Source organism: Protopterus annectens, chromosome 10.part0, assembly GCF_019279795.1.
Source record: "Protopterus annectens isolate FY-2018-M chromosome 10.part0, PAN1.0, whole genome shotgun sequence".
In the NCBI taxonomy this organism is placed as follows: Eukaryota; Metazoa; Chordata; order Ceratodontiformes; family Protopteridae; genus Protopterus; species Protopterus annectens.
Window position 1 is genome coordinate 1,592,393,650 of NC_056744.1, and position 14,288 is coordinate 1,592,407,937.

The 14,288-nt window shown below is 39.8% G+C and overlaps 1 protein-coding gene across 1 annotated transcript in view; it reads left to right on the forward strand.

The window, feature by feature from the left end:
* LOC122813767 overlaps positions 1-13,983 on the forward strand; it is a 311,471-nt gene extending 297,488 nt beyond the window's left edge. Inside the window, exon 12 of the mRNA XM_044086258.1 lies at positions 9,045-13,983. Coding sequence (XP_043942193.1) covers positions 9,045-9,101 — 57 coding nt within the window. The 3' untranslated portion in view covers positions 9,102-13,983. The remainder of the gene's footprint in view (positions 1-9,044) is intronic.
* Positions 13,984-14,288: the final 305 nt, after the last annotated feature.

Genomic DNA, 14,288 nt, shown 5'->3' on the forward strand with positions numbered 1-14,288 from the left:
TTTTGTTTTTTTACCAATTCTTCACTTCTAAAAAAATTGCTATTTGCAAAGATTTATCGCATATATACTTGAAAAATGAAGAAAGAAAAAAGTTTTCTGTTTTCACAGACATCAGTGATGAACTTTGACCTAGATTTCTTTCAGAACAGTTCAGGGCATGATGCAAGGCTAGCAAGAATCCAGCGTTGACACAACTGGAGCATTCTTTTGTTCTCAGACTTTGTGTTTGCTTCATAAATGACCTGTGAAAGGAATGTGTTCCACAGGAATAATGAAAACAAAATCACCAGCACTTTAGCACTTCTAATTAATATATCACTTAAATCTGACATTCAGTTAACCCAGCAATGCACATATTCTTAACTTGTATAGTCTTAAAATTACCAGTTTTATTGCTTATAGTTTAATGGCATTCCTTATAGGAAGTATTTGTTTAACATTTATAAATTTAGTTGAATGAAATATATTGCCATTCACTGTAAATATACTAAAACTAACCATTTATATTCCTTATGAAAAATGATTTAGCTTAAAATATAAAGACATACTTGCATACATATGTTTTGGTGCTTAGTCCAATACACATCTTTTAATGCCATTGTGTCAAAAATAAACGTCCTGCAATCAGAGAATATAAATAATTTGTTTTTAAGCTTTTTTAGAAGCATTTTTTCAGGAGTTCAACTTACTTTTTTGTGGGATATGCTGTTCCAATCTGTTTTTTCAGTATTAAGCATTTTACTTTTGTTGACAAAAGTAAATGTCTGTTCCAGCATATCGAATATTTTAGTTCCTTCAGAAATAAATGATTTGATCTTTGCAAAAACACCAAAGTGAATATATATTGTTCTTTTTAAGTTTCTTAGTCAATGTTAAGGAGGATTTTCTTTTACTAGAATAATCATTGTCAGATCTGACTACATGTTCACTTATTTCAGTAGGTGGGCTGGACCGTGCTCTAAAGTTTTAAGTAGATTTAATGTGTTGTGCATCTAGTTTAAGAAGTTTATTAAATTGTTTCCCTCAAACTTTGCAGGTATACCATAAATTCTGATAATTTCATCTGTCTGTTTTCTGAATCATCTACTTAAGAGCCAGTTATTTTTTTAAAAGAAATTCAGTCTGAAACTTGCCTCCAGTTATTCTCTACTCATGATCATTTAAAGCTTTGTTCGTACTACTGATTTGTGCATTTTGTTGCTTAATTATTTATGAAGAAGTTCCATATTCTTTGTGGTCTCTTTAGGAAAGTCACTGAATGTCCTTTTTATGACAAGAATACTGAGCATCATTTCTTGAGTGGCTCAAGATGAAGTATCTTCTCTCTCAACCAATCCATTTAAATTCTGATAGGAAAACGTATAACATTGGAAGAACTTGAAGCTATAAATCTCTTCTCTGTTAGTGAATAAAATTAGTTTACACATATCTCCAGATTTTAATTTTGTGATTAAATTTTCTGTCAGAGAAATGTTTTCAGGGTCAGAGTTTTCACCGGTTGCTGCTGTCAATTAGCCGTCTTGGCCACACCCTCCATTCCACACTTTTGAAGAAGAAAAAGAGTAAAAATTTGAAACAAAAGTTTACAATTTTAATTTCTAGAAGACTGAAATCCTCCTTGAGATTAGCAAAATGGAAATTTGAAAGTAATTTCCCCAGCATTCCCTCCACTAAGAAATTTTATTCATTTATTAGACGTATTGGTCCAGTTCTGTTTTCTTCCCAAGACATCCAAAGTCTGGATGGCTAAGTATGCATATGGTATTAAATTAAGTTGTGTCATCACCTCCACTAACATTATTGATCATTTTAATCTTTACCTCTGACTATTGGCTAAATGGTTAAATCAGACAGGATTAAAAGTCAGTAAGGACAAATGTACTGGTCTACACTTTTAACCAGTGGTTGAATATAAACTATACTGAGGTCCTTCTGAATTATAGCATGTGTTACAGAATTCAACAGAATATAAAGACTTCGGTATTACTATCTTTAGAGATTTTTAGTTTTGGATTTAATACAGTGCAAGTTAAAGCTAAGGCATTAAAAGTTACTGGTTAATGCAGCAAGGACTAAAGATTGTCTCTCTAAGTTGTTTATGACTTATATTTGTCCTGTAATTAAGCATAACATGTTTTGTTCGTAGAGGAAGGGAGATGTAATTTAAGGTAATCAACAAAAATTTAGAAGGTGTATTACTTCTTGCAGCAAGAACTCCTATTCATCTAGATTGGAAAGCTTGGGCCTCCACAGATGTTCATTGTGTTTCACTGTTGCAGTCATAACTGTAGGGTGCTCCTGCCGGCAGGCAGCCCGAGGTCAGCCAGAATCCCAAAGTCTGGGTCCGGCGTCGGCTGTACAATCCAGTACCCTGACGTCAGTACGCTCTGGTACATAGCCCTCAGCCGACGCCATCTTCTCCAGTCTTTCTTGCCGTGCGGTGGAAAGCAGCTCGCAAGTCGTTGGTTGGCGATTTTCGAACAGCGTTTTTGGTTGTTGTCAGTCCGAAGTTCTTACTTCTCTTCTCAAAGCTAAGTACCCCGTTGGGGAATCTTTTTCTTGTTCCTCCGATGTCAGAAAAAGTTAATAATTGTATTACGTGTGGGAAACAAATACCTCATAAAGATTTCCACTCTTACTGTCTACCTTGCTTAGGCCCTGACCACGACGTTTCTTGTTGTCGGTTCTGTGCCAGGTTTAATTCTCGTACTATCAAACGCAGGTACGACTGGGCTCTGAATTACTTTGGCAGACGCTTCAATTATAGAATGTCGTCGGATACTACCGGAATTCAAAAGAAGCGCAAAGACAAGGACAGGCCTCCAAGGTCCAAACAGGACTCGTTGCAGCTGGAGCCGGCATCCGGTTCGGCTGTAGTCAGTGAGGCGCTTTTGCAGCCCCTGTCGTCCGCCACTTCTGAACCGCTGGCCGATACGGACTCCCATGGGGAGCCATCGAGGCCTTCTATTTTATCTGCTGCAGGACCTTCGGACGTCGCTCCCTCGGATGGTTCCGGAACCGCTGTGCAGGTACCGGCTTCTGAGGGGGTATTCGGGCCTACTCGCATCACTATTTCAAAGGCAAAGACTCCCGTTAAGTCCAAAGCTCCTGCTCAAGCTACTTCTGAATCTACTCCCAGGACACAGAAGCAATTGTTAAGGATGGCTGAAGATTTGCTTACTATGATTAGGGGTTCTCACCCCCCCCCCCCCGAGAAAAGGCCTCGACAGGATGTTCCTATGGATTCCTCTGACCAGGCTTTTATATCTTCTGTCTCTTTCTCTGATCAGGAATATTCTTTTCCTCCTTATGAGGATTCGGATGCTGAGGACTCCTTGCCCTCTGCTTCTCCGCCTGAAGATTTTTCTTTTGTGGAAACCTTACATGAGATGAGGGAACATTTTCATTGGGAAGGTCAGGATTATTCTGCTTCCAAGAAGAGGCTTAGAGAATTCCTTCTTCTTCCTCAACATAGGCCTTTGGCTATCCCTCCTGTTCTTGACATTGTGGATGATGCTTTTTCCGAGGCTAATTTAAATCCTAATTCCATGCCTCCTGCTCCCTCTAAGCCTGATAGGTTTTATAGGGTTCCTGAGTCTCATTTGTTCTTGTTTAAGAATCCTTCTGCAGATCCTGAAACTATATCTCAGGGTTCTAAGGCTGCTAAAGTTGCTACTTCTAAGAATCCTATTCCCTCTGAGAAGAATTCTCGTGCCTTAGACAGGTGGGGCAAAAAGGTATATACTTCTGCTACCCTTTCTGTTAGGGCTTTAAATTGCCAGTTTCATATGTTTAAGTATCAGCAATTTCTTTTGTCTGTTTTAAAGCAAAGCTTGCCTCTTCCTGCATGTGCAGAAGATAAGGAACTACAGGATGTATTGCATGCAACTGAACAACTGAACAAACATAGCTTGCATTGTGGTTTTGATGCTTTGGATGCTTCTTGCAGGGCCGCAGCCTCTGGTACTGTTATCAGGAGACATGCTTGGCTTTGTGAACAAAGTTTACCTGAACAGGTTAAGGCTAAATTATTAGATGCCCCTGTTCAGCATGATGTTCTTTTTGGATCTAAGGCTGAGGAGGTTATTAAAAAGATGGAAGAAAAGGCAAAATCTATGCAAACTGTGAAAGATTTCTTGCAAGTTCAGCCTCCTAGATTTTCCAGGAATTGGCCCTCCAAAAATTGGTCCTTTCCCACGTCTGACAGGCCTCAAAGGGGAAGATATAGACGCTCCAGAGGTCGTGGCCAAGCTCAGGCCTCCTACAGATCGAGACAATGGACTGCTTCTTCACCTAGAAGGGGAGAAGACAGATCCCAAAGCAAACTCAATGACTCTCTCGGTTGGGCTACAGGACCTCTTTACCTGGATGCCCCTCTCGGAGGAAAACTTTCTCTTTTTTACAGAAATTGGACTTACCCAGGACAAATGGGTATTGGACGTGATTTTAAAAGGCTACAAATTCCACTTTCATACCTTGCCAAGGGCTTTCGGTTGGCCAGATCTGCCAAAACATCAATGGTCAGAGGCCTTAAATCAAGTGGCTGCTCTTCTGGCCATGAGAGCCATAGAGCCTGTTCCACTCTGAGATGGGAAAAGGTTTTTATTCAAGACTGTTTCTGGTTCCAAGAAAACAAAGCTCATGGAGACCTATTCTGGACCTTCCTGTGTTAAACACCTTTTTGGAAATTCCAAAATTCAAGATGCTTACTCTGCAGCAGCTGATTCCAATGCTCTCTCAGGATGCCTGGATGGTGACATTGGACCTATAGGAAGCTTATTTACACATTCCCATCAGGCAGGAACGCAGGAAATTCCTCAGGTTCAAGGCAGGTTCGAGACACTTTCAATTCTCTGTACTGCCCTTTGGTTTATCTACTGCGCCCAGTGTCTTTACCAAGTGCCTGGCACCAGTAGTGGCTTATTGCAGACTCAGGGATTCAGATTTACCCCTATTTGGACGACTGCCTTATTCAGGCAGACAGCAAGGATCTTTTACTTCAACATCTGGATTTTGTTCAACGTCTCCTCCTCATACTGGGATTTTCAGTGAACACAAAAAAGTCACATTTGATCCCTTCTCAACAAATGGTATTTATGGGAGCCCTCTTAAATACAACGTTACAAAGGGCCTTCCTCACTACAGAAAAACAAATACAGCTGGCTTCAATTTTCAAGACTTTGGCAACTCTACCTCAGCTCACTGCAAGGAAATTCCTGCAGGCACTGGGCTACATGGCTTCCTGCATTCTGTTGATTCCAAATGCAAGGCTTCATATGAGAAAGCTTCAATGCTATCTGAAAAGTGTATGGTCGCAGCATTACCACGATCTGGACACTCTGATTCCTCTGATCCCCTGCCTCCAGAAGGAGTTCCTTTGGTGGTCCAGGGTGTGTGCTTTAAACGAAGGAAAGCCTTTCCGTCTTCCTCAACCTTCTCAAATCATAACCACGGACGCCTCGGATTATGCTTGGGGAGCACATTTTCTAGGCAATTGCCAGCAGGGAACCTGGACAAAGGATCATCTTCACTGGCACATCAATCTGAAGGAAATGTTGGCAGTTCAAAATGCTCTTCTAGCCTTCAAGAACCTTTTGCATCCAGGACCTCTTTTAATTTACACAGACAACACCACAGTCATGTGGTACATAAACAAGCAGGGGGGTTCTCATTCGTACCCCCTTTGCAGACTAGCTATGGCTTTATGGGACACAGCTCTAAATCTGAATCTACATGTCCAGGCCCAATTCATACCAGGAGAACAGAATCTTTTAGCAGACAGCCTGAGCAGGAACATTTTAGATCCTCACGAATGGATGCTAGACACCAACTTATTCAACAGGATTACTGCAGTTTGGGGATGCCCCCAGATAGATCTGTTTGCATCCCATCTCAATCATCAGCTGCCTCTCTTTTGCACCAGGTCATTCCATAAAACAGCTTGGAAAGTGGATGCCCTGTCCTTCAGCTGGAGAAACCTTTCGGGATATGCCTTCCCTCCTCTTCCTCTACTTCCTCGGGTATTACTAAAGATAAAACAGGACAAGCCCAAGTTCTTCATCTTGATTGCTCCAAATTGGCCTTGACAGTTTTGGTATCTAACTTTAAAGCACCTGTTCTTGGAGCCTCCTTGGATTCTTCCTCTGAACCCTTCTCTTCTGTCCCAGCTTCAGGGTCAGTTGCTACATTCCAATCTCAAGACCCTTTGCCTGGCAGCTTGGCTCTTCAAAGGAATTTGATTTCTTCTAGTCTTCCCAAACAAGTTTTGGATGTTCTTTTGGAAGCTAGACGGCCTAGCACTAGGAAATCCTATGCCTCTAAATGGAAGAGATTTTGCATTTGGATGCAGGACCGAGGCTTGGACCCTCTGGTACCTGATCTCTCTTCTATTTTGCTTTACCTTTTGGATCTTTTGTCTAATGGACTTTCTTTTTCTTCCATTAAGATTCATGCTTCTGCTATTTCTGCTCATTTCAGTACTGATCCCCCTGTTTTTTCTCATCCTTTGGTGAGACAATTCTTGAGAGGGGCTAAGAATTTAAGGCCTCCCAGGACCCCTCGAAAAACTTACTTTGCCTCCTTTTGAGCCTGCTGCATCTTCAGATATTAAGTTTTTATCTTGGAAGACAGTTCTTTTGTTAGCTTTGACTTCTGCCAGAAGGGTCTCAGAGTTGCAAGCTCTCATGGCTGTGGAACCATACCTTATTTTCCACCAGGACAGAGTATCCTTGAGGACCAATCCTACTTTCATGCCTAAGGTGATTTCGAAAGTGGCTTTGAATCAAACAATTCACCTTCCTACCTTCTTTCCTAATCCTCAGAATAAAGGGGAAAGGATTTTGCATTCCTTGGACGTGCACAGACAGTTACGATTTTATTTGGACAAGACTAAAGAGTTCAGAAAATCTAACCAATTGTTTGTTTCTTTTGCCTCCAGTTCTCTTGGAAAGGCTATTTCCAAACAAACTATTTCCAAATGGATTTCTTATGGAATAAGGTTTTGTTACACTCATCATGGGAAACAATTTCCAGGTACTGTGAGAAGTCATTCTACTAGAGCAGCTGCTACTTCTACAGCTTTTCTCAGAGGAGTTCCTACCAAGGATATCTTGGAAGCTGCCACTTGGAGTTCTGTGCATACTTTTTCCAAGCACTACAATCTCCCTTTGTATTCTAAGACCAGGGCAGGCTTTGCCTCTGCTGTTTTGCAGGGTCTTCTTGCTGCCCCTTCTTCTGTCTAAACCCTCCCTTTTTCACTGCTTTGGGATTCCACCCTACAGTTATGACTGCAACAGTGAAACACGATGAACATAGTACAGTTGTGTACACCTACCATAAATGTAGATGTTCGAGTGTCTTCACTGTTGCAGTCGGTGTTTCCCTCCCTCCTATCCCCTCTTTTCTCTCTTTTGTGGTGTATTTGTGTTTCCTAGTGGGATTCATTTATGATCTATTGGGGACTTCTGACATCTAGGGCAAGAAAGGCTGGAGAAGATGGCGTCGGCTGAGGGCTATGTACCAGAGCATACTGACGTCAGGGTACTGGATTGTACAGCCGACGCCGGACCCAGACTTTGGGATTCTGGCCGACCTCGGGCTGCCTGCCGGCAGGAGCACCCTACAGTTATGACTGCAACAGTGAAGACACTCGAACATCTACATTTATGGTAGGTGTACACAACTGTACTTTATGCATATGTGCAGAGTAAACTTTGGCTTATAGGGGTCTTTGGAGTGAAGAATATTGAACATCATTTACTTTTGCTCAACAATTCTACATTTTAGTAATCAGAAATGCATGTTGCCTTTAAAACTGTCCTTGTCCCATCTATTCTAAAAGTGTAAGTTATTCAATGCAGTCACTAGTTTAATCGTGGAACAGAGTTCATTATAGGCCCATGAAGTCCTTTCTTTGCAGGTTTCTAAAAAAACAATTAGATACATGGATGGGTCCTAGAGTACACACATTTATTGCGTAGTCTACATTCTAATTGGCCTTTGACCCATACGTATATGTAAATGAACTGTTTAACTGTTGAACGCTGTATTGCAGCTGATCAGTGGAGACATGGAGGTCCCTATGTCATAACAGTACACCAGCTGAGCAGTGAAAGCATGGTTGCTGTGATAATTTAACAGTGCTGAGGCTGAGGACTGGAGACATGGAAGCCACAATTACTTGAACCGTACAGTAGGATAAGACTCAGTAAAGCAGAAAAAAATGTTATACTGTAATTCAGTTTGTATATGTAGGTATTTTAGAGCAGTGTGGGCGCAGGTGCTACAATTTCTTAAACGGTGCATTTGAATGAGAACACCTTAATTAGAATTAGATACTACAGTTTCTTGAATAGTGCAGTTCTAGGAGAAAATTATTTGAACAGGACTAAAAGGATGAGAAAATAGTGTGTGCACTAGACAGATGTGGGAATATAGTAAACAAGTTTACATCATGTAGAAAGGAATTCCATATGTGGTCCCAGAGGCTATTACATAGCATGAATTAAATTAGTGCCCTTTATTGAGCTATGCAGCTCCGCTCAGACAAAAGCAAAGGGTGGTTTACTTCTAGGAAAAGCCAGTATATGCACATGAGCTGTGAGTTAGCAATAATTTTAAATCTTTTTTTTTTCATTCAAGCAGGGTCTGTAGTCAATTCCTTTGCTATTTGACTAAAGTCGAAGTGCAGTAATTTTAATGGTGTCTTCACTTTAGGAGTGAGATGCCTTCTGGAAAGCATGATTTTTGTTGCTTTTTGTGGGGATGGGGGGCTGTACTAGAAACTTGGTGTAAAACTGATTGGCACAAGGTCATCTTGCACTGTGCTGAATTTGATAATGATCTTACTGAAAAATCTTCAAAGAAGATTTTCTTTTTCACTTTTATGTCTTTCTCTTTAAATACAGTCTGTCTCAGCATGCCAGCGAGAATGTTCAGCAGTACAACTAGGACAAATCTGTGCAGGTCATAGTAGGGCCTTTGCAACTTAAATATGTTACTATTCTGATTGGAGTTCTAATCTTTTTTTTTTTTTTTTTTTACAGAAAGAACTGTATGAGGAGTATCTTCGGCAAAGCATTGGAGACCATGATATGAATTGAAGGATTTTGACTAGAACTTCAAACTACCTCTCCCTATTATTTGATTAGGAAAAATTCAACATCCAGGCTCTTCAGTTGTATAATACTACACGTTTATATCCCGGGGTGGGATGGTGTTCTGGGTAATGGTCTCTGGTAGCTAGATTTCCCTTTGACTTTGGACTTTGTTGGCCTCTCTCTGTCTTAACTTTAGTGTTGTCACAGCTTTGTGCTGCTCCAGTACCAGCCCAGGTGCTTCATGATTGGAAAGATTCTCTGATTGCTTTTGACTCAAGTAGGTGGCAATTAAAATAATATTGGATAAAAGGAAAGATCCAGCTTGAAATTTTAAAACACCAAACTCGTGTTTTTGTAAATTGCTACATTCCAAAAATTTATGCTGTGGATATTGAAAGACTTGTGGAAGTGGCTTTGCATCGCAGACCTTGCTTGGTGACCTCTCAAAGCAATCTGTAGTAAACTGCAGCTCCACATGTGCTTTGATCTCGTCTTGCTACTTGTAGGAATTTTTAGCACTGCTTCCTTTACCCTTTGCAGCCTTTTTAGCACCACTAAGGAGCTTCATCCCACTGTCTGCATACCTTCTACCATCTCAAATTTTATCTGAGAACTATATCAAGAGGCAGGTTGAGAAGTGCCTTTTATGACTTGTATTACCAGGGATATAAAAATAAAAAAAGATTTGAGGTATTGCACAACCTGTATGTGATGGCTCTAAAAAAAATCTGGGTGACCTTTGAGAATTCTTCAAAGTAACAGCAACACCCCACCCCCCCCCCATGTAAGCTGTAGAAAAGATATGTGCCTTGCAGACCAGCAATACAATTAATTTTTCTTGCAGATAGTTTGTTGGGTGGAGGGTTGTGTTTTCTAGGTTTGCTGTTTACCCATAAATGTGTGCTTTGTATACTTAATATCTATCACACAACAAACTGCCTTCTTGTAGCCCCAAAAGACCTAGGAGTGAGACTAGCCACATTTTCCTGCAACGTAGGGTTCCATTGATCTCTGTGGTGTTATTGTATTTACTGTCCTTATTTAAAGATAAAGCGGAACAGTTGCAGTGATGGGACACTGTAGCACTCTTGTTCTGTAAATAGCTGGGGTACAAAGCTAGCTTCCTTGTATGTGAGTACATCTGTTACACTGTTTAGCTAGGATTTGCTGTTACATTTTACACTAATGTGTAGGCTCAGGAGCTGCTTATCTGGGGTGGATCACTATTTTCTAAACAGTTTCCTTGTTAGCTGTACATAGACTAACATTGCTCAGTTCGAGAGCAATAATATTTTGTTTACAGTTGGACATTACATCAGTGTATGTTTACATTTCATTAACTTCTTGAAGTTTTGAAACTGTACATTTGTTATAGTTATTCACCCACATATTTATTAGTCTGTGCACTGTCTTGTTAGATTTTGAATAATGATGGTTGTTTATTGTTGAAAGGTGTAGTAATACTGGAACAAAAGAAACTGCTGGAGGCTGCTATGAAACACTTGGTTACTGTCTCACCAGATGGATTGCTTTTGTAAGAGAACTGTCCTGAATTACTTATGATCCTGTTCAAGATTTAGAAATTCTGATTTAATCCTGCCACATATTTAACAGTTTGCTGGACATCACTGTTTCTGAACTTTGCTTTGTTTATATCTTGGAATCAGTTTATAATGTCCTCCAGAATTCTGTAGTTAAGGAGAGGTCTTCGCCACAACCAGTGCAGTTTTGGTTACATGCAGGGTAGACACCCCTGTACTAGAAAATGCCAGTAATTAGAACACTAGGATCTGCAATAAATAATTGCCTTGGAGAAGAAAATTCTGTAGGCTTAGCACAGTTCTACTTTAACAGCATAGTAGACAAGTGTTGCATATTATCAGCATTTAACATATTGTTTACATTTGGATACTTGAAATGAGACATGGAGCAAAGACTTGTTTGTTACAGTCATACTGTGACAAGCTTGTCCTGTTTTATCATGGTGCCTTTTACCATGTACTATGCACATTTACAGGATGTTATTCTAACAGTACTCCAGTGGGTTTGTGCATTAATACAGGTGGTCTTTGGGGGATTGGCATATGTACAGTAAGGTATTCCACAAAGTTATCAGTTATTCATATTTTTTTTAACATTTATTTAACACTGTCATTGTCTACTAACAAAATGTGTTTTAGATAAGTATTCCTAATTCCAGCATAAAAAACAATCTGGCTATTTTATATTGATGAAAAGCACTAGGAACGTTAACACAAGGTATTTTCAGTATATTTTGTCATGCACTGATGTTCTGCATTGGTTTACTAACATCACAGAGATGAAGTGTGCCTTAAAAGGGGCCGCTGCTTGGTATCTGTCAGCATGGAACTGGCCACAGTTTATCAAGAAAAGTAAGAAATTACTAGGTGTAGGACTTTGTAAGGATTGGATCTCCACAGAACAGTCCTTGTGTGACAATATCTGTTATGGAAAGTTGTGATGTTCCACAGCCTTGTGCACACCATTATTGTCAAGGGGCAGCATACTGGAACTTGGAAAGAAAAATCTTTGTGAGAGCCTTTGCAGTTGCGTACCTGTTGGCCAAAGTGAATGGTGTGTGGTATTAGTAGCAATCTTTGGGCATGTGATCTGTAGGCTGCATATTTGAGTAATGACTTTCTTAGTCTACTTTGGATTTTCATATTGCTAAAGTATTTTTGCCTGCTCCTGTATGTGGTAAGAACTGTTGTTGTGGCAAAGTCATTTAGAACCAAACAGTCTTTAGTAAATATGAAATATGTTTAATCTTAGATTAATACGAGTGAAAGTATCATTTACCTCTATAACAGTGTACAAGTCTGCCAGATGTTTGCCAAACATTCATTGCTGCATCTGTGAGATCTGCACTGTGTAACATTTGCAGTAGTGTTTGTGGTCTGCATTTACAGTACTTCTGCATTAAGTTCACTACAGTAGTAATGTTTATAATTATCTAGAATTTTTTTCTATAACCGTGTTTAGTACCATTGATGTTGACAGTAGCAGAATTCTCTGTAGTAGTTGCAATGTTTACATTATCTAGCTTTTGTTTCTATAATTTTGTTGCCAGTACTGTAGTTCACTATGGTACCTGTAGTGTTTACATTGTCTGGCATTTGTTTCTGTAACTGTGTTCAGTACCACTGATGACAGTACCACAGTTCATTACAGTAGTTGTAATGTTTACATTACCTAGCTTCTGTTCCTCTAACTGCTGTCCACTATCTTTGTTCACAGCACCTTTGATGCTGACACTGCAGGAGTTCAGTTTAGTAGCTGTATTGTTTAAATTTTTAGCATTTGTTGGAAATATCTGTATTATTTTGTTCACTACAGCAGCTGTGCACTGCCTTTTATCACAACAGAAAAGACAGCAGTGGCAGTAATGTCCTCTTTTTCTCCAGAATAATGTGAATGGTATACAGATGTGTTTTGTGAAAGTGGGAGGAAATTACAGTTGTAACATTTGGATTATGTTGGCCCCCTTTTTTGAATTCTAAGTACTCGGATGGAGACTAGGAGGTCAGGTGACCAGGGTTTCAGAGAGAAACAAATTTTATTAATCCTGGTCTTAATTATTGAAGCAGTAATCACCCCAACACATCTGGCACTAGTCTTTCCAGGGTTTTTTTTTTTTTTGCACTTTCTTACCTTTAGGGTGAAATCATTTTTTTGTTTTCAAAATTTGCCCGTTTGCAGCCCAGTGTTGCAGAGGCATGGCATCTGTTTTTACAGGTTGCTACCCAAGCTTAGTAATGGACTAAAGCGGACTAGTGTGATAAGATGAAATGGCCAGTAGCAAGTTGTAACACAGGGACGAGGGTTTCAGGAAGCCTTATTGCTGTGCGACCTCTGGTGGAGACAGGAGCTTCACATGCCAGATACATAATTACAGGGGGCTGCAACAGTGACATCTCTGGAATCCGTGCACTAGCCAGTCCATAATGTAGAGAATTTGATGAGCCAGTGTAAGGTTTACGAGTGCTGAGACTGTGCACTTAACTCCCTCCTCCTCCTCTGACTGCAAGTGAGATACCATCAACTTTGACCTTCCAGAAGAGTTTGGGTGGAGTATCTGGTGAAACTTTATGCCTATGCCAGGGGTATGTGGATGGAGTAATGGGTGGGGTGGAAGCCAGGAAAAGATCTGTAGGACTGTACGTCACTGGGAGGGGAGAAATTAAAAATAAAAATGCTTCCACTTGCAAGTAGCTATGATAAATGAAGGCAGTCAGATTCAAGGTTACAGAGAGAGATACGAGAAAGAAATCTGGCTGGATCCCACATCCAATGTAATCATCATGGTTGTACACTGCATTGTACAGTTTAGTAATGCGTTCAAGTTTTCTGTTTCCTGACACATGCCAATAAGTAATGTGATCTTTCATCACAAAGACAAGGTGTGACAAGCATTCTTGAACCACTGTACATGCAAACTTAAAGTAAGGTATTCCACTTAAACTTCACTCAAGGAGATTCTTTTGATAGCATTTTCATAAGTTTTTTTTTGTTATAAGTAATGTAAATGCTTACATATAACAGAATAGTGCTTTCTGGTGTACAGTTACTCAAACTAGTATTGGGTGCCCACCCCAAAGAAAGTGCATTTTATGTTGATAATTGTTATTTTCAAAAAGATTCTGCTAGGGCAAGTAAAAATGCTGTTGCTGTTAGATACAGCTCCCATAGATTTTAAGTACAGTTTACAGAAAAAGGAGATTTGCAGTCTATCTGCTACAGCTGACAGTCCTTCCATTGGAATGATTCCTGTGTTTTTATTAGAGCATTAGTAATGTCTCCTGAAAGCACATATTTGTACTACTTGTTAAAAACTAATTAAACATATTCAAACAACTTGGAAAAATGTTGTAATTTCTTTCTGTATTGTAACACTCCTATTACAATTTGCATAACAGTTGTGTGGAAGTAGCATATAAAGTGAAAAAAAAATACTTCTTATGAGTCTGGTGAGCAGTTATTATGACATACCTAGAAGTGAAGAAATAACTTTACATAATCATATCCCTATACTTGATGCTGCAACTTCAGGCTAGGGGTGGGTTGGCTGTTTCTGTATCTCTTGGGAGAGAGATGTAGAAACAGAATCAACACAGTGCAGCTCTGAACTTATTATGACCCCTAACCTCTACTCATTTTTGGCTGAAATAC